This window comes from Ranitomeya imitator, chromosome 2 (assembly GCF_032444005.1).
Source record: "Ranitomeya imitator isolate aRanImi1 chromosome 2, aRanImi1.pri, whole genome shotgun sequence".
NCBI classification, from domain to species: domain Eukaryota; kingdom Metazoa; phylum Chordata; class Amphibia; order Anura; family Dendrobatidae; genus Ranitomeya; species Ranitomeya imitator.
Window position 1 is genome coordinate 810,281,459 of NC_091283.1, and position 21,628 is coordinate 810,303,086.

Sequence of the window (21,628 nt, forward strand, 5' to 3'; positions counted from 1 at the left end):
ACTCCAGGGCTATTTCATGGACAGGTGTGGGCAATCCCTTCGTTATGTCATTCTCAATTAAGCAGATAAAAGGTCTGGAGTTGATTTGAGGTGCGGTGCTTGCATTTGGAAGGTTTTGCTGTGAAGTAAACATGCGGTCAAAGGAGCTCTCCATGCAGGTGAAACAAGCCATCCTTAAGCTGCGGAAACAGAAAAAAACCCATCCAAGAAATTGCTACAATATTAGGAGTGGCAAAATCTACAGTTTGGTACATCCTGAGAAAGAAAGAAAGCACTGGTGAATTCATCAATGCAAAAAGACCTGGGCACCCACGGAAGACAACAGTGGTGGATGATCGCAGAATAATCTCCATGACGAAGAGAAATCCCTTCACAACAGCCAACCAAGTGACCAACACTCTCCAGGAGGTCGGCGTATCAATATCCAAATCTACCATAAAGAGAAGACTGCATGAAAGTAAGTACAGAGGGTTCACTGCACGGTGCAAGCCACTCATAAGCATCAAGAATAAAAAGGCTAAAAAACATCTAAAAAAACCAGCACAGTTCTGGAAGAACATTCTTTGGACAGATGAAACCAAGATCAACCTCTACCAGAATGATGGAAAGAGAAAAGTATGGAGAAGGCGGGTACAGCTCATGATCCAAAGCATACCACATCATCTGTAAAACACGGCGGAGGCAGTGTGATGGCTTGGGCATGCATGGCTGCCAGTGGCCCTGGGTCACTAGTGTTTATTGATGATGTGACACAGGACAGAAGCAGCAGAATGAATTCTGAGGTATTCAGAGACATACTGAGTGCTCAGATCCAGCCAAATGCAGCCAAACTGATTGGTCGTCGTTTCATACTACAGATGGACAATGACCCAAAACATAAAGCCAAAGCAACCAGGAGTTTATTAAAGCAAAGAAGTGGAATATTTTTGAATGGCCAAGTCAGTCACCGGATCTCAACCCAATTGAGCAGCATTTCACTTGTTAAAGACTAAACTTCACACAGAAAGGCCCAGAAACAACCAGCAACTGAAGACCACCGCAGTGAAGGCCTGGCAGAGCATCAAAAAGGAGGAAACACAGCGTCTGGTGATGTCCATGAGTTCAAGACTTCAGGCAGTCATTGCCAACAAAGGGTTTTCAACCAAGTACTAAAAATGAACATTTTATTTAAAATTATTTAATCTGTCCAATTACTTTTGGTCCCTTTAAAAACAGGGTGGCACATGTTAAGGAGCCGAACCTCCTAAACCCTTCATCCAATTTTAGTGTGGATACCCTCAAATGAAAGCTGAAAGTCTGAACTTCAACTGCATCTGAATTGTTTTGTTTAAAATTCATTGTGGTAATGTCTATAACCAAAATTAGGAAAATGTTGACTCTGTCCAAATATATATGGACTTAACTGTATAGAGGACCTACCTCCCACATGTTTTCAGAAGGAAGGTCTTCTCCAGGACAGTGACTACAGAAGGAAGATGAACAGTGACGTCGAAGGTTGGTATCACTGGAAGATACAATGGAGTCAGAAGTCATCGTTAGATTAAAATAGAGATTTTTTTTTCCAACTACGGTATGCATTAATTGAAAGTTTTAATTTTTCAAAAATGACAACGAGTCAAAAATGGGGGAATACAGAATACAGGGGAACATAAGGTACATTTTTATGACACAGTTTATACTGACAGTTCTAAGGGTGAACGTTTCTCCTTGTTGAGAGTGCCACGTTGGTGTACGGAGACTTATAGGCCATGCAATGCTCCTCTGGGAATTTAAATATGCAAATAGCATTTTTAGAGACGAAAAGGTTAGTCATTTTATTTAAGACTTACCTATATCTTTAGATAAGCCATATGACTTAAGATAAGAAGCTAAATCAGACACTCAATTTGGAGACACATGTTTTGGGGTGTAACGTTTCTCCTTTGTGAATAGTGAAAAGTGTAAGTAGACTTCTAGTCCACGCAGTCCTTATTCTACATCATGGGACAATGGTCTATATTGATTTTCAACATTCTTACTTCCAGTAGGTGGCACTAGAGATCAAGTCCTCTTCCTCTTACATTCACAGAGGAGTATCTGGTTTGGCTTCTTATCCTAAGTCATGTGGCAAAGTTCATTAAGGGGAGGAGAGGTACCAGATGACTGTGTTGGGTCCATACTGATATCTATGTGAGACTCATTTTATTTTTAAAAGTATATAGCCAAGGATGTAGTTGTAGAAAATGCAGAGATTGCAGAAACATCTGGGCTATTATAATGTGTCATCAGAAAATGTATGTATTCTTTAATCAAGTTTGTATGCACATTTTCTTTGTTTTATTTGATAGTTTTTTTTTCAATATTCCATACCATAATTTTTATAAAAACCACACATATCATCATTTTCTCCTCCTCTAGTTCTTAAGTCAGAGTCACACTTTCTGTTCTGTACAGGTGACTTTTCAGAAGTCTCATTGCCATCACAGACAGGATTATAATGACTGAAAACACCTCTATACTTAACTGATAACACAGGATCCACCAATCACAATAGGCAATATCACAGATCACCCATCGTCCTTCTGTATAATCACTAATAACAACTCTATATGCAGCGCCCCAGAGACCTGGTTGTTGCAGTGGTGTCGCTCTGCCACTAAGGGGAGTGATGGTACGTCTGATGGCACTAAAGGAGTTCACCTGACCAGGTATCACCAGCACACATTACATTTCACACTCCGGCCACTAGGGGGAGCAAAAGGTTCTATTTATTTGGCCACTCCTCACACTGGTAAAACTAGGGGCTGGGGAGGAAGTTAGTCAGAAGCTGACTGGGTTTTGCCCAGGCAACATCCCGTGGCAGGGGGTGTTGCGGGGAAGATTCAGAGGGGTCCCTGTCAGGCGTGGGAACCTGGCAGTGACTTAGCGACAAGGACAGATCGTTACAGAACCGCGCTTGCACTACCTTGCGGCGGCATCTAAAGAAAGCACACGAAGCGAAGGATATTGTGGACAGTGAGAAACGAGATCAAGCACAAAGGAGAGCCAGTAGGAGTCGTGCCCCGAGAACGGCAACATCCTACTGAGGCGCGTAGCCGGTGACCGGAACACCAAGGAAGTAACTGACTCTATGCCTTACTTCAAATACCGCAGGACAGTTAATTATAGGTTGGCTGTCTACTATACATCACCTAAGCAGACATAAGGGACAATGCGTGGAGAGGGGCGTCTCTAGGGTCCCAGAATAGCTCCGAGCCTTCCCGTCAAACGGGTGCGTCCTAGCCATAACAAACTTGGGGGACGGAGAGAGAGAGAACTAGAAAGAATGAAAACAGAAGTTGTGAGGACTATCCCGAATGCTCAGCAGGGAAGAACTACAACACACAGGCGCTAGTGGTAAGCACTGATTTCCACCTGCAAAGGGAACTCTGGATGTGCCTTCGGACCGGCCGGTCTCAGACAGCCCTGTTAACTGTGCTCTGGATTGCGGATCCCGAAGTCTTCAGTAAAAGGTAAAGAGACTGCAACCCTGTGTCCTCGTTATTGTCTGCACCTCACATCATCGCCACCTACACTACTGGGAAGCCCTGGGGATATACTTCACCTGTGGACCCCTGGGGATATACCATCAGCCCAGTGGACCCCAAGCAGCGTCGGTCGACCTGACCGAATACCACAGGTGGCGTCACAAAACTTTAGCCGACCTTCATCACCCCTTTTATTGGACGCCCCTTAGCAGGGTCACGGACCGGGTCCAGCCACCGTGACATCCCCAGAACTGAGCCAGAGAGGACCGGTACCGAGTAACCCGCGGCCCTGCATCTGGGGGTGCTCCGTATACACAGTAGATAACACAGGATCCACCATTCACAATAGGTGATGTCACAGCTCACCGCCTCCTCCTGTACAATGACTGATAACACCTCTATATACAGTAGATAACACAGGATCCACCATTCACAATAGGTGATGTCACAGCTCACCTCCTCCTGCTCCTGTACAATGACTGATAACACCTCTATATACAGTAGATAACATAGGATCCACCATTCACAATAGGTGATGTCATAGCTCACCTCCTCCTCCTGTACAATGACTGGTAACACCTCTATATACAGTAGGTAACACAGGATCCACCATTCACAATAGGTGATGTCAATGCTCACCTCCTCCTCCTCCTGTACAATGACTGATATCACCTCTATATACAGTAGATAACACAGGATCCACCATTCACAGTGTGTGATGTCACAGCTCACCTCCTCCTGTACAATGACTGATAACACCTCTATACACAGTAGATAACACAGGATCCACCATTCACAATAGATGATGTCACAGCTCACCTCCTCCCCTTTTACAATGACTGATATCACCTCTATATAGAGTAGATAACACAGGATCCACCATTCACAATAGGTGATGTCACAGTTCACCTCCTCCTGTACAATGACTGATAACACCTCTATACACAGTAGATAACACTGGATCCACCATTCACAATAGATGATGTCACAGTTCACCTCCTCCCCTTTTACAATGACTGATATCACCTCTATATAGAGTAGATAACACAGGATCCACCATTCACTTTAGGGGATGTCACAGCTCACCTCCTCCTCCTGTACAATGACTGATAACACCTCTATATACAGTAAATAACACAGGATCCACCATTCACGATAGGTGATGTTACAGCTCACCTCCTCCTCCTGTACAATAACTGATAACACCTCTATATACAGTAGAAACACATGTTCCACCATTCACTTTAGGGGATGTCACAGCTCACCTCTTCCTCCTGTACAATGACTGATAACACCTCTATATACAGTAGATAACACAGGATCCACCATTCACAATAGGTGATGTCACAGCTCACCTCCTCCTCCTGTACAATGACTGATAACACCTCTATATACAGTAGAAACACATGTTCCACCATTCACTTTAGGGGATGTCACAGCTCACCTCCTCCTCCTGTACAATGACTGATAACACCTCTATATACAGTAAATAACACAGGATCCACCATTCACGATAGGTGATGTTACAGCTCACCTCCTCTTCTTGTACAATGAAACAATGAATTTTGCTCAGATTAGTGTATGTTCAGATAACTTTTCTTTACAATCAAGTTGCTGCTAATGTCCATGTGCCCAAGAGTTAGCTTGAGTCTAATGATGGTGTGAAGATTGCATTATATTTTTTTATTTTTTAATATAAATAGTAATATTTATAATAGATCGTTTTCCGATGACAGATTCATTTTGGGTTGTCCCACTAATTACATTTATCACCTATCCACCGATAAGGTAATATCTGTCTTATTTCTTTAGATACAGCTGCAATTACCCCCCACCAATTTGTGGAACTGAGGCCATTAAGTACCCTGCGTGAGTAAAACCCATGTGTAACCATTGATCTATTTTCTTTCGTTGTACTCAAAATCACCTAAAATGTCAATGTAACTTCATTATATAAAACAAAAAATAACCAAAAATGATTCACTAACCATATTCAGCCACATGGAAATCCTCGCGAGCGTGGGGAGCAATGATGGTGTAAGCTCCCAATGGTGCCTCAGAATCAAGGGAGTGAGAAAGGTCTATCATGCCTTTTTGAGGTTTGAGATCCAACCATTGACCAATGCGATTTTTATTAGGATCCTTGCAAGAAAAGAAAACAAAAAGAAACAAGAATTAATGGAATACAAACCTATAGCCTTGGATCTTCTGGAAACTTTAATTTTAAGACATAATTAGTACTTTTGACCATCTTCACCAGCCAGAATCTGCATCAATGACTTTCATGGCCAGGCTGGCAGAGATGTAAGGTGGCATGTGTGTAGAACATGCAACCACCCAGCCGCTCGAAATTGAAGGACAATCTCCATACTGGATGTGCGTAACATGATGGGTCAGCGATTTCTGTTATTTTACACTCATGACATTTTTGAGACTATTTGAGCCGCATTGTACAATCACTCACCTGTATCTCCACCATAGGACACTGGATTAAAAGAAAAAGATAAGATAATTAATTTAAAGATGTATAAAAGGGGTCAGCGAATGTATATCTGTATTTCGTTTCTAGATTGTGAGCCCCATCAGGGACAGTGATGATAATGTTTGCAAAACTGTAAAGCGCTGCGGAATATGTTAGCGCTATAAAAAAATAAAGATTATTAAAGATTATTATTTCGTTTTGATGTCTGATATGTAAAATATCCTTGTTCTCTGTTACTGCACCCATCCAATTCTTCCCAAGAATTCTAAGGTTTCTCACGTGAACAACCTGCGACCCATGATGCCATTCTGAGTGGCCCTCAACCTTCATCGGCATGCTTGTGTGTGTCCGGTGGCTTCTTACATGTTGTGTCCATGCCAGAGAGAAGAGAACCGACATGCAGAATAGGAACACGGATATACAAATACTAATGGTGCACTATGGGGCCAAGTCAAGAGAATGGGGTCACTTGGCTATCAGAAAGGTAGTCATCTATGCATGAAGTCCTCTCTGTAGTTTACCAACTCTTCCATCCTGCATTGGCGAAAGTCGCATAGGAGGGAACTCCCATTTTTCCGATAAGTGGAACCTACACTATGATGTTTATTCTATATAAAATTAATTTACAGTTAAAAGAAATGTATTTTCAGAAAATGACTTTAAATCAAGTATTTGTGTTTTTATTTATTTAATATTTGGCTATTTTTTGCATGTGACAATATGTATTAAAAAGATAAATAAAATAAGTAATTTTTCCTTTTATCATTTTTTTTTACTGGCCATTTGGACTTTTTTTATACTCACACTTCCTGTTCAGGAAGCATTTTCAGCACTTTCTTTATCAACAGAGGCAGGATTACAATTCCAGGTAACACCATGATACACATCTGGTGACACAGGATCCACTAATCACAATAGGTAACTTTACAGCGCCCCCTTCCTTCAGATTGATCTTTGCACACGTTCGTTAGAGGAGTCAATACAAAAAAGAGGTTCTAAGTCTAACGCCCACATAAATTTCACTTACTCGTCGGTTTTGTGTACTTTTGATAAAACTAATGTTTGCTCTGCTACCGATCTATCATTTCTCTGAAGGCCGAGCTCTGAATAACTCCGCCCACACCACTAATTTGCATCTTTCTGTGCACACTGTTCATTAGCAGAAAGCTGCCAATGAGTGATGTGGGCGGAGTTATACAGAGCATGAGCAGGAGACGACTAGTCCTGTAGTGATAATTTCCTGCTAATAAAACATTGATTTTATTGAAACTACACCACGCAGATTAATAAGTGACACATCGTTAAAATAAGGGTCTCTGCCCTTTCATCATGCTGCTGTAATATTAAAGAGCAAAAACTTGCTGGAAGATTCCCTTTAAGGCCAGTTTCACACCTTGGACATTCACGGTCCAAATACAGACCATGATGTCTGGACCAGCTGTGGGTTCTGCTATCTCAATTCAACAGCCTCATAGTCATAGTTCTGGTTGTGAGACCTGTGTCCTTACTCGGACGATGAAGGTTGCAGGCATGAAACCAACCCACGTTTTGTTGTGGCTCTTGGGAAACGTGTGACCATTTGGACCTTGGACTAAAATGAGTTGTGCACCTCTGACCGTATCTGTGATCTGGTCTCATAGGGGCAGAATTCGGGACATAATTAAGTTATTTTCCTGATGGCCCTGTTGAGTACTTTGGCTTTGGAAGGATGAAGAGACTGATGGAATTGCTTTTTATCTGGGAGAATTAGGGAATATTCGGGTCGTATAATACTGGTGTGACATGATCTTACTTACAATGTCTTCAACAGCCAAGAAGTCTCTATTGAAAATCAGGATTCGAAAATTCACTGGAAATAATGGTAGATATTCAGGAGATCAATCTAGTTCCACATTTTACAGACCACATTATGTATGAAGCAATCAGCATTTGAAATAATTGATTCTACGGAAGTAAGGCTATGGTAAATGCAGGGGTAGCAACTCTGCAACATATTAAAGGGGTTGGCCACCTTTGGGAACATTTTTTTTAACATGTATTTTGAGCTAAAAATCATTTTTACAAATGGGTATCTGTACAAATCTTTCACCATTTTGCCTTTCCTGGCTCGTTGTTTCATGCATATTCAACTTTAGTTTAGTCTGTGACCATAAATCGGCTGAGAAGAGCTCAGGAAGCTGGCAAATTTCAGTAGCTGATAGGAAAGTTTCTAACTCTATTTCTAATATGTCCTTTTCTGAGCTCCTCTAACCTGATTTATGGTCATAGACGACATTAAACTTGATTTCGAAGGGAAACGAAAAAGCAAAATTTGTAAAGAAATCCAATTGCAAAAATAATTTTTAACCCCAAAAGTAAAAAAAAAAAATGCCCCAAAAGTTGGCCAACTAGTTTTGTGAATAACCCTATTACAGACTACACAATTTTTCCTCTCTGCTATTGTAAATGCTGTGAAACTCTGGATAATGATCCTTTTAGTTTGTCCTAAAACCTGCAAAGGTGAAAACCTCATAACGGGAGCAAATAGGAGACTTTACCTTTTTATTGTGTCCCCACAAGCCATTACTCACCAGTCTGTCCCCGCTTGTACAGGGGCTTGTCGGTTTGAATAAGTGTTGCGTGTCCTACAGCGCGGACCAGAACTTTTTTACTGTTGGACATCTGTGTGGTTGGTCCAACAAGAGACATAAAAACAGTCACAACTTCTTCTTTGCCTCCTTCTGGAGGAGGTGTCTGTACAAGAGAAAGCATCGGAGAGAAATATGGACCCATGAATCGTATTTATAGTGGATAGCTTAATTTTTTGGGTAATAACCTTTTAAGAGACGAATCCAGCTCAAATATCGTCAAATAGATAAATTTGGTGATTTTCACGTGCATTCTATCATAGACTTATGGTTGAGTTCCATCATCTCCTTTATGGCCCCTCCAAACTTTTAAGTTGAACAGAGAATATATGCTGGTGCGGTTAGCACCCTGTCCCCGAGGTGAGTGACCGAGCTGAGAATACTAAATTGAAGATGTTGGTGAGATGTTTGTCTAGTAATTTTCTGTATAGGGAATAAAAGCGCTTTGAGGATAGGCTGCACGGAAGGAAAAGAGTCTCTTGCTGCAAGGCAGTTCAATGAGGGTGTTGGTATATTCAGACAATGCGATTCAATGCTGTACCGGCATCTTTTTCAAGTCAAAAGAAACCGACAAACAGGGTTTATAAGTACAGAGGGGTATTTAAAGCTAAAATGGGTGCCAAGCTACATGTGGACCACCCATTTAGGAGTGGGTACAAAAAAAAACAAAAGAAAGCATAATGGAAAACATGTTTATGAGTTGGTGGAAAATAAAAAGTGTCAAATGAACCAATTATAAAAACAGTTAGTATAAAATGCAAGAAAAGGAGTAAGAAAGGGAAATGAAAAAATGTGTAAAAGTAGTGTACAGAGTGAGTGGGAATCGAACTGGAGAAGGGTAGTAGAAGAAAAGGGTTAAAAAAGTATCATTTATCAGGTGGAGCCACATGTTTAGAGAGACCCTGAAAATAGTAGGATTGTGAAAAAGACAAGGAAGAAATAAGAGATAAGGTGGAGAGGAGAGTAAGTGGATGTAACATAGTAACATAGTAACATAGTTAGTAAGGCCGAAAAAAGACATTTGTCCATCCAGTTCAGCCTATATTCCATCATAATAAATCCCCAGATCTACGTCCTTCTACAGAACCTAATAATTGTATGAAACAATATTGTTCTGCTCCAGGAAGACATCCAGGCCTCTCTTGAACCCCTCGACTGAGTTCGCCATCACCACCTCCTCAGGCAAGCAATTCCAGATTCTCACTGCCCTAACAGTAAAGAATCCTCTTCTATGTTGGTGGAAAAACCTTCTCTCCTCCAGACGCAAAGAATGCCCCCTTGTGCCCGTCACCTTCCTTGGTATAAACAGATCCTCAGCGAGATATTTGTATTGTCCCCTTATATACTTATACATGGTTATTAGATCGCCCCTCAGTCGTCTTTTTTCTAGACTAAATAATCCTAATTTCGCTAATCTATCTGGGTATTGTAGTTCTCCCATCCCCTTTATTAATTTTGTTGCCCTCCTTTGTACTCTCTCTAGTTCCATTATATCCTTCCTGAGCACCGGTGCCCAAAACTGGACACAGTACTCCATGTGCGGTCTAACTAGGGATTTGTACAGAGGCAGTATAATGCTCTCATCATGTGTATCCAGACCTCTTTTAATGCACCCCATGATCCTGTTTGCCTTGGCAGCTGCTGCCTGGCACTGGCTGCTCCAGGTAAGTTTATCATTAACTAGGATCCCCAAGTCCTTCTCCCTGTCAGATTTACCCAGTGGTTTCCCGTTCAGTGTGTAATGGTGATATTGATTCCCTCTTCCCATGTGTATAACCTTACATTTATCATTGTTAAACCTCATCTGCCACCTTTCAGCCCAAGTTTCCAACTTATCCAGATCCATCTGTAGCAGAATACTATCTTCTCTTGTATTAACTGCTTTACATAGTTTTGTATCATCTGCAAATATCGATATTTTACTGTGTAAACCTTCTACCAGATCATTAATGAATATGTTGAAGAGAACAGGTCCCAATACTGACCCCTGCGGTACCCCACTGGTCACAGCGACCCAGTTAGAGACTATACCATTTATAACCACCCTCTGCTTTCTATCACTAAGCCAGTTACTAACCCATTTACACACATTTTCCCCCAGACCAAGCATTCTCATTTTGTGTACCAACCTCTTGTGCGGCACAGTATCAAACGCTTTGGAAAAATCGAGATATACCACGTCCAATGACTCACCGTGGTCCAGTCTATAGCTTACCTCTTCATAAAAACTGATTAGATTGGTTTGACAGGAGCGATTTCTCATAAACCCATGCTGATATGGAGTTAAACAGTTATTCTCATTGAGATAATCCAGAATAACATCCCTCAGAAACCCTTCAAATATTTTACCAACAATAGAGGTTAGACTTACTGGCCTATAATTTCCAGGTTCACTTTTAGAGCCCTTTTTGAATATTGGCACCACATTTGCTATGCGCCAGTCCTGCGGAACAGACCCTGTCGCTATAGAGTCACTAAAAATAAGAAATAATGGTTTATCTATTACATTACTTAGTTCTATTAGTACTCGTGGGTGTATGCCATCCGGACCCGGAGATTTATCTATTTTAATCTTATTTAGCCGGTTTCGCACCTCTTCTTGGGTTAGACTGCTGACCCTTAATATAGGGTTTTCATTGTTTCTTGGGATTTCACCTAGCATTTCATTTTCCACCGTGAATACCGTGGAGAAGAAGGTGTTTAATATGTTAGCTTTTTCCTCGTCATCTACAACCATTCTTTCCTCACTATTTTTTAAGGGGCCTACATTTTCAGTTTTTATTCTTTTACTATTGATATAGTTGAAGAACAGTTTGGGATTAGTTTTACTCTCCTTAGCAATGTGCTTCTCTGTTTCCTTTTTGGCAGCTTTAATTAGTTTTTTAGATAAAGTATTTTTCTCCCTATAGTTTTTTAGAGCTTCAATGGTGCCATCCTGCTTTAGTAGTGCAAATGCTTTCTTTTTACTGTTAATTGCCTGTCTTACTTCTTTGTTTAGCCACATTGGGTTTTTCCTATTTCTAGTCCTTTTATTCCCACAAGGTATAAACCGCTTACACTGCCTATTTAGGATGTTCTTAAACATTTCCCATTTATTATCTGTATTCTCATTTCTGAGGATATTGTCCCAGTCTACCAGATTAAGGGCATCTCTAAGCTGTTCAAACTTTGCCTTCCTAAAGTTCAATGTTTTTGTGACTCCCTGACAAGTCCCCCTAGTGAAAGACAGGTGAAACTGCACAATATTGTGGTCGCTATTTCCTAAATGCCCAACCACCTGCAGATTTGTTATTCTGTCAGGTCTATTAGATAGTATTAGGTCTAAAAGTGCTGCTCCTCTGGTTGGATTCTGCACCAATTGTGAAAGATAATTTTTCTTGGTTATTAGCAGAAACCTGTTGCCTTTATGGGTTTCACAGGTTTCTGTTTCCCAGTTAATATCCGGGTAGTTAAAGTCCCCCATAACCAGGACCTCATTATGGGTTGCAGCTTCATCTATCTGCTTTAGAAGTAGACTTTCCATGCTTTCTGTTATATTTGGGGGTTTGTAACAGACCCCAATGAGAATTTTGTTACCATTTTTCCCTCCATGAATTTCAACCCATATGGACTCGACATCCTCATTCCCTTCGCTAATATCCTCCCTTAAAGTGGACTTTAGACAAGACTTTACATAGAGACAAACCCCTCCTCCTCTCCGATTTTTACGATCCTTTCTAAACAGACTGTAACCCTGTAAGTTAACTGCCCAGTCATAGCTTTCATCTAACCATGTCTCGGTTATTCCCACTATGTCAAAGTTACCTGTAGATATTTCTGCTTCTAGTTCTTCCATCTTGTTTGTCAGGCTTCTGGCGTTTGCGAGCATGCAGTTTAGAGGATTTTGTTTTGTTCCAATCTCCTCACTGTGGATTCTTTTAGAAATGTTCTTACCTCCCTTCTGAGTATGTTTTCCTGGGTCGTCTTTGTTCGAGTCTAATGTTTTTCTTCCCGTCCCCTCTTCTTCTAGTTTAACGCCCTCCTGATGAGTGTAGCGAGTCTTCTGGCGAATGTGTGTTTCCCAGGTTTGTTGAGGTGTAGTCCGTCTCTGACGAGGAGTCCATCATACCAGTAATTCACACCGTGGTCCAGGAATCCAAATCCTTGTTGTCTGCACCATCGTCTTAGCCAGTTGTTTGCATCAAGGATCCTGTTCCATCTCCTGGTGCCATGCCCATCTACTGGAAGGATAGAAGAAAAAACTACCTGTGCATCCAGTTCCTTTACTTTCTTCCCCAACTCTTCAAAGTCCTTGCAGATTGTCGGTAGGTCCTTCCTTGCCGTGTCATTGGTGCCAACATGTATCAGAAGAAATGGGTGGACGTCCTTGGAGCTGAAGAGCTTTGGTATCCTATCGGTCACATCCTTGATCATCGCACCTGGAAGGCAGCATACTTCTCTTGCAGTTATGTCCGTTCTGCAGATGGCTGCTTCTGTGCCTCTCAGTAGTGAGTCTCCCACCACCACCACTCTTCGTTGCTTCTTGGCTGTACTTTTTGCTGTCACTTGTTGCTGTGTGCCCTTTTCTTTTTTGCTTGCTGGTATTGCTTCATTCTTAGGTGTGCCATCTTCATCCTCTACAAAGATTTGATATCGGTTCTTCAGTTCTTCAGATGTGAACTGAAATTGTGGTGAAAAGGGGTGGGTGTAGTCCTTTGGTCAGTAGAAGTATTCTACAAGTTATATTTTGTCAATTAGAGTATTAGAATATGTAGTTTCAGATTCAGTACTGCCATAGCAGTTGCAGGTTCAGGTACCGCCAGAGTGGTTACAGGTTCAGGTACCGACAGAGAGGTTACAGGTTCAGGTACCACCATAGTGGTTACAGGTTCAGGTACCACCATAGTGGTTACAGGTTCAGGTACCACCATAGTGGTTACAAGTTCAGGTACCGACAGAGTGGTTACAGGTTCAGGTACCACCATAGTGGTTACAGGTTCAGGTACCACCATAGTGGTTACAGGTTCAGGTACCACCATAGTGGTTACAGGTTCAGGTACCGCCATAGTGGTTACAGGTTCAGGTACCGCCATAGTGGTTACAAGTTAAGGTACAGCCATAGCGGTTACAGGTTCAGGTATTGCCAGAGCAGTTACAAGTTCAAGTACCGCCAGAGCTGCGACAGGTTCAGGTACCGCCATAGTGGTTACAGGCTCAGGTACAGCCATAGTGGTTACAGGCTCAGGTACAGCCATAGTGGTTACAGGTTCAGGTACCGCCATAGTGGTTACAGGTTCAGATACCGCCATAGTGGTTACAGGTTCAGGTACCACCAGAGCGGTTACAGGTTCAGGTACCGCCATAGCGGTTACAGGTTCAGGTACCGCCATAGCGGTTACAGGTTCAGGTACCGCCATAGCGGTTACAGGTTCAGGTACCGCCATAGCGGTTACAGGTTCAGGTACCGCCATAGCGGTTACAGGTTCAGGTACCGCCATAGTGGTTACAGGTTCAGGTACCGCCAGAGTGGTTACAGGTTCAGATACCGCCATAGTGGTTACAGGTTCAGGTACCACCAGAGCGGTTACAGGTTCAGGTACCGCCATAGCGGTTACAGGTTCAGGTACCGCCATAGAGGTTACAGGTTCAGGTACCGCCAGAGCGGTTACAGGGTTCAGACTACAAGGGTAACAAGAATAGGTTCTGGTTCAGACAACACAGTTAACTAGAACAGGTAAAGGGACTAGACTAGTTGCACCAACTCTAACTAACTAAAAGGGAAGCGTTGCTCAGGCCTCACCCTACGGCGGAGCAAGCCTTAAATATCTGATGCCTCCCAGCTATTGGCTGGGGGCATTTCCAGAAAGCACGTGCTGCCCCTTTACGAAGTGGGGAGAGCGCACTAAGCGTGTCACCGGGAGAACTGCGCAATGTGCACAGGTCCAGGTGAGCAGGAAGCCACGGGAGATGAAGAACACACTGCAAAGTGGTCGAGGCACAAGTATGTCGGAATCCTTCAGGGAGGAGGGAGAGGGATCATGCAGGGATGACGGCATTGGCGTTACACAAGGTTCTTTTCCCAGGGGATACATGCTAATGCGTTTAAGGAGACATTCACATGTTCAGTATTTGGTCAGTATTTTAAATCAGTATTTGTAAGCCAAAACCAGGAGTGGAACAATCAGAGTATAACAGAAACACGTCACCACCACTTGTGAATTTTTCATCCACTTCAGATTTTGACTTATAGCTACTGAGGTAAAATACTGAACGTGTGAACGTGGCCTAAGAATATTCACTCAGTCCTTACGCTTCATTTTATTGTCATAGTTTTTTGGTACTTTGATGCCATTTGCTTGGGTAACAAGCATTTTTGTTTAGGAACATGGAGAAACATTGCTCTAGATGGAACACAATTAAGTCTAAACCTAAATTCGATGAATTGAACAGTGGGTAATTAGCATAATATTGGATAAATACCTTAAATTGCACACACTTGAATAATTGGGATTCTGTCATCATCTCCTGGAGTAGGATACTGTCCTCTACGCCATGCTGTAAGGTGGCAGTGACACTAAGGGTCTCGTGAGCTCCCCGGACATCCACACAAAGTGATTCATTGGAGGGAAAGTGAATCTCGGCTGGAATCAGTAGTAAGTAACTTCTGTGGAGGACAATGGAGCACATTAACATTGCAGTTTATTTACTCCTCCCCTCGTATCACTCCATACTGTTAATATTTTCATCCTTTCATTCATCATTCCAGTTAATATTCCTGTTTGGCTCCATGTTATGTTGTTACGGCTGGTGCCTCCCAGTCTATTGCTTTCACTGCCAGAATTTAATTAAATAGTCTGTTTCCGTTCTTAAGCCATGGACTTTCATAACTCTCTGGTTCTGCCTTGCATACATGCACTAGTAGGATAAACTGTACGAAAAATAAAGCTTAAAGGAATTTTCCGGGAAAAAAACATAAAACTCATTTAGCAGTTGTATGTATATTCCTAATATAGTGTGTATTACAGTTAGTTCTCTCAGTGCCACAGTTGGAGATGGCGATGTGGACATCGTATCAAATCTCAGACATTGTCCACATCCATAGGATTATTGTACGTAACCCTTACCCTTTTTATTGACAGTCACATCCTTCTGAGATAAGACTGACAGACCTATTATTAGAGATGAGCGAACCTTTTAGGCTATGTGCGCACGTTGCAGATTTGCTTGTGGAAATTTCTGCATCTCTTGTCAGAAAACGCAGTGGAAATTCTGCTCGGTTTTGATGCGGATTTTCATGCGGATTTGTAAGCTAAATAAAGATATATTATTAAGAAAAAAAATGTGATGAAATTTCCTTGTTTGACCTCTTCAGCCAGATACCCTCATTAATATTAAATAAAGACACACACACAGTCACCAGCCTATGTAGGAGCATTAACATAATTAACCTACATATGCTGTAACAAAACAGCAATGTTATTAGGTTACGTCCCCAGAGCCAGTAATCGACAGCGCTTTGGACACAGAACATGTCCACTCAATCCAAAGCGCTGCCGGCTTTTGAACGCAGGTAATTCCGCATGTGTTTATTGAACCATGCGGAAGCACCGCATCCAATACATTGGAAGTGTGATATTTACCTTGTGGAGACTGAGCGTCTCCACAAGATAAAATAGACATGCTGCAGTCTGGAAAGACGCACCGCATGTCCGTCTCCTCAGGGAAGCCGCGGGCGCTGGTGCACGCATAGTGAATATGGGATTTCTTGAAATCCCATCCACTATGCTGTAACATCTGGCCACTGCGGGTTGAACGCTGTGCATGTATGCAGTGTCCAACCTGCAGTGTTTAGTGACCATAGGAACATACCCTCAGAAACCTATAATATCTGTTTATTTAAAAAAAAAATGTAAAAAAAAAAATTGCATGGGCTCCTGCATAATTTTAATAACAAGCAGAGGGAAAGCTGATGACTGAGGGCAGATGTTAATAGTCTGGGAAGAAGCGAATAGCTATAAAGGTTCCCAGGCTATTAATATCAGCTCACAGCTGTTTACTTAGCCTTTACTAGTTTACAGGGGAATCCCAGAATAAAATTGACATGGGGTCCCCCTATAAAATTGAACCAGCAAAGGCTATGCAGACAGCTGCGGGCTGATATTAATAGCCTGGGAAGGTGCCATGGATATTGGCACCCCCCAAAGCTAAAAACATCAGCTCTCTGCCGTCCAAGAAATGGCGCATCTTATAGATGCACCAGTTCTGGCACTTAGCCTTGATCTTCCCACTTGCCTTGTAGAGGTGGAAAGTGGGGTTCATATTTGTGGGGTTGATGTCACCTTTGTATTGTCAGGTGACATCATGCCCACAGGTTAGTAATGGTGAGGCGTCTATAGGACACCTATCCATTAGTAAACCCATAGTTACATGGTAAATAAAGACACAGCCAGAATAAAGTCCATTATTTGAAATAATCACACAGACTCCTTAATTAAATCTTAATTTACCATACATACTGAACGCCTAATCCCCGACGCCCTCGTCTCATGCAACAAAAATAAAATAATAAACCAACATATAATACTCCCTGTCCGCCGTAGTCCATTTAATACCGAGTGTCCCACGACAATCTCACATGTAGAACAGTCACATCTGGAGATGTGACCACTCTACCCGGCCTCCGGTGATACACTGACAGAAGGTAATCGCTCCCACAGTTTATCACTAAGCCGCCGTGAGAGTTCACCGGAGTTCATCAGCTCCGGTGCTCTCACTTACAGCACCGCTGTGTGAGAATTTTGAACAGCTAACATGTGCCTCTAACAGCCGCGGATGGAATCGCGATCTTGCAGCGACTGTTAATCCATTAAATGCCACTGTCAATCGCTGACAGCAGCATTTAACTCACGCTTCCGGCAAGCGCGCTGGAAATCCTGCCCATCGGTGACCCCGTCACATGATCACACGTCACTGATGGGTTGGCATGACAACCAGACGTCTCCAGCAGACCTCTATGGTTGTCACTGCCGGATTGCTATGAGCGCCGCCCAATGGACGGCGCTCATGGTAAGTGAGCAACTCTGCTAACTATAGGCAATCTGATCATCGCCTGTATGTAGCTGAGCCGATCGCATTGTGGCAGCTTCTAGTCTCCTATTGAAACTATTGAAGCTTGCCAAAAGTAAAAAAAATGTTTTTAAAAATATAAAAAAATATATATATAAAAGTTCAAATCACCCCCCTTTCACCCCATTCAAAATAAAACAATAAAAAAACAAACCTACACAGATTTTTGTATCACCTTGTTCACAATCACCCGATCTATCAATATAAAAAAAAGAATGAACCCTATTGCTAAATGGTGTAACAAGAAAAAAGTTAAAATGCCGGAATTACGTTTTTTTGGTCGCCCCAACATTGCATTAAAACGGGAGATCAAAAGATCTTATCTGCACCAAAATGGTATCATTAAAAACGTCAGCTTGGCATGCAAAAAATAAGCCCTCACCCATCCCAGATCATGAAAAATGGAGATGCTACGGGTATTGGAAAATGGTGGATTTTTTTTTTTAGCAAACTTTGGAACTTTTTTTCATCACTTAAATAAGAAAAAAAAAAAAAAGAACCTAGACATGTTTGGTGTCTATGAACTTGTAATGACCTGGAAAATCATAATGGCAGGTCAGTTTTAGCATTTAGTGAACATGGTAAAACAAAACCCCAAAAAACAACTGTGGGATTGCACTTTTTTGCAATTTCACCGCACTTGGAATTTTTTTTTCCCATACGCGATATGTTAAAAGCAATGGTGTAGTTCAAAAGTACAACTCGTCCTGCAAAAAAACAAGCCCTCATATGGCCATTTTGGCCAAAAAAATAAAAAAAAGTTATAGCTATGGGAAGAAGGAGGAGCAAAAAATGAAAATGCAAAGCCAAAAATACCTCTGGTCGTTAAGGGGTTAAACACGAACATGTAAAAGGTTTAAGGGTAATGTGACTGCAACAAGCAAGCAAGTGTAGAAAAATCGGACTTGGTTGTACTTTTATGGGTCAGCACAGTAGCGCAGTATTTAGCACTATATCCTTGCAGTACCTTCATCCTGGGTTCAAATCCCACAAAAGACAACAACAGCAAGGAGTGTGGGCTTGCATGTTCTCCCCATGTTTGCATGGGTTTCCCCAACATATGTTATGATAAGGCATTTATATTGTGAGCCCCATTGGGGACACTGATGATGATGTCTGTAAACTGCCGTGGAATTAATGCCGCTATGTAAGGGAGTAAAATAAATGGACTTTTTGCAGTCCGCTTATCACAGTATCCTTGAGGGTTGCAATGCGTCTCCATTCATTTGTGTTGCACTGCAATGTAGCAGCAACACCAAGCAAATTTTAGCCGTGCCATGAGTGTTGCAGACCAAAATCACCATGTGCCCCAGCATTGTACTGCGCATAGGTAAAAATTTGCTGAATTGGGACAACCTCGTTTAGTAACCGAGTATCCTGACCATCATCTTCTAACCGATGTTTTGTAGACCCCATGTGGATCTCCGATCCCTGCCCTTGACACTCAACTATTGGTAATCCTATACATTATAGTAAACTAAAGAAACAATGTTATAGCAATGTTATAATATTAATATCTTGGACCCAAAGTCCCTTTTGTGCAGACATCCACTCTCTATAGATATCAATGGTCTCATTAAGATCACCTCCAGCTTACAATTAACATATCGTAAGAGTTATTTTTCTTTTTACAATATTATATATAATCTCTTTCATCCATTTGTAGTGTGGCCCAACAGTATTCACATTGCTTGGGATCTCAGACATGGATCTCATAAGTTTATGGAATATCTTCCTACTTGGTTTTTGCTCTTTCTGATATTTTTGGAACACAACAAATTAAAAAGTTAAGTTTTACTTACATGGATGAACTATTTCCGATGGTCCAAGGGATCAGGCAGTAAGTGAGTAGTAGAAGCCGGTGCCACATCTTCTGGGGAATGAGAAAAGTTCTGGACAGTTCTTTAATGGAGCAGATCTTTCCGCCTCACGGTGTGACCGTGGTTCTGATCATCATCGGTGATATGTTGAATGTCCACTTAAGGTTCCAAGGGCGTCAAGAGGAGATCCGTGTCCCAGTCTGCTTCCTATTAATCTCTTCTGATGTCTGACTTGGCTGCTCACCTTGACTGGAGTTCACTCTTATGCCTCAGTACTTATTAATGTTATGACTCCACCTCCTCTTATGTGTCTTATAAGGGAGTGAAAGGATAAGGGAGTGAAAGGGTTAATGTCAAACCTCAACCTTTATACTAACGAGCATAAGACACCAAGAATAATATAAATGACCACAGGCTGGAGGAGAAGCTTGCAGGCACCATAGGTGATACCAGTATCCTTGAGACTTTTAGTACTTTAATTTTTTTTTTTATGTCATACAGAAATAATACATTTTTGAATTTCAATAGATAGGCATGATGGTTGCTACAAGCTGACTTATAAGCACTAAGGCTAGTTTCACATTTGCGTTAGAATCCGCAGCGTTTAATCTGCATCCGCAAGTGCTGGAAAAAACGCATATAAACACGTACAAACGCGGTGTTTTTTAGACACATGCGGGAACGCATGCGGTTAAAAAAAGCCGCATTTGCACGCTTTTCCCTGCGTTTGCGTTTTTGGTGAGCATGGTGAAAAATTTTACAGGAGAAAAATCTAGATAACCAGACACCGCCAATGGGACTACAGAGGGCGTGTATTATGGGATACCTATATATAGACCCTAGGACTGCTGAAATCTTAACAGTTTGCTATTGTATCCTGTGTCATGATGGCTCTTCACATGGAGAGCTTTTATTTCAACCTGGATTTAAGCATTAAGCTGTTCCTTGCCTGTGCGTTTGCTTGGGAGCAAGACAGAAATCGCGAAAGATGGAGAAGGAGACGGCGTAGGCGTTTTTAGAGAAACCCCAATATTGAACTACGTGAGAGCCATGGAGCCTATCACATGCTGTATGGCGAGCTTAATGCCAACCCGGACAAATTCCCGGAATATACAAGGATGTCGCAAGACTCGTTCCGGGATTTGCTTGCTTGTGTCCAAGGAGCCATCCGGAGACAGGACACCCAGCTCCGTAGAGCAATTCCACCAGAGGAAAGCCTGCTGGTTACATTAAGGTACGTAACAAATCTAAACAAATGCCAGTGCTAATTTTGGGTGTTCTAACATGTATTTTTTTGGTATTTTCCTTTGTCTTTAGCATAACAACACCATAAATAGAATTGATTGTCATTTTTTTTTATTTTTTATTTTCTTCCAGATTTCTGGCAACCGGAGAGAGTTTATCATCCCTCCACTTCCAATACCGGCTTGGAATTTCCACCCTGTCTGGAATAGTTGGGGACACCTTCCGGGCTTTGTGGAATGTTCTCCGGATGTCCTACCCACCGTGGACATGTGGATTGCAATTGCGGAAAAATTCTGGAGTGTGTGTGATTTCTCCAACTGTTTGGGAGTGGTGGATGGAAAGCACATCCGCTGTTAGGGCTAGTGGAACGCACCAAATAATAAGATAGAATAAGGTGCGTTCGCAGCCCGGGGACCACCGTGCAGAGATGGAACCTGCTGCCAAGTAATGACGGACTATATGGTGGTACAATGTGAATACACACATGGGTTAACTTCACCCGGTGTGAAGGAAGCGAATCCTGTTGCGTCACAGTGCCGCAGTACCACACGTAACAAAACTAATAATTAATTAGCACGAGAGTGCGAACTGTGCCGTACTGGCGGACGCCACTAACCACCCTGACTTGGGTTAAAGAAGCGCTCAAATGGCGCGTGGCACCGTACTGGTGGTCACAGCAGTAGGCGCTGTTTCGTGTGTTAACGCTGTGAGTTCAGCCGGGCGCTAGATTGCAGCCATACACTTTACGCGAACAGTCATACACAAGGGATGGTTTTTTAAGGAACGACTTGCACTCATCAACACACACACACGATTACAATTGTACAGTAGCGCATGGCCGTG

At 42.1% G+C, this 21,628-nt stretch overlaps 1 protein-coding gene across 1 annotated transcript in view; it reads right to left on the minus strand.

Annotated features, from left to right (window-relative positions):
* The window catches only part of LOC138665894 (alpha-2-macroglobulin-like protein 1), an 84,388-nt gene extending 64,561 nt beyond the window's left edge, over positions 1-19,827 (minus strand). The window contains exons 1-7 of the mRNA XM_069753839.1: positions 19,523-19,827; positions 15,075-15,258; positions 8,559-8,721; positions 7,785-7,837; positions 5,971-5,991; positions 5,495-5,648; positions 1,420-1,504 (exon numbers count right to left, since the gene is read on the minus strand). Of these exons, the coding sequence (XP_069609940.1) occupies positions 1,420-1,504; positions 5,495-5,648; positions 5,971-5,991; positions 7,785-7,837; positions 8,559-8,721; positions 15,075-15,258; positions 19,523-19,590 (728 nt within the window). The 5' untranslated portion in view covers positions 19,591-19,827. The remainder of the gene's footprint in view (positions 1-1,419; positions 1,505-5,494; positions 5,649-5,970; positions 5,992-7,784; positions 7,838-8,558; positions 8,722-15,074; positions 15,259-19,522) is intronic.
* Positions 19,828-21,628: the final 1,801 nt, after the last annotated feature.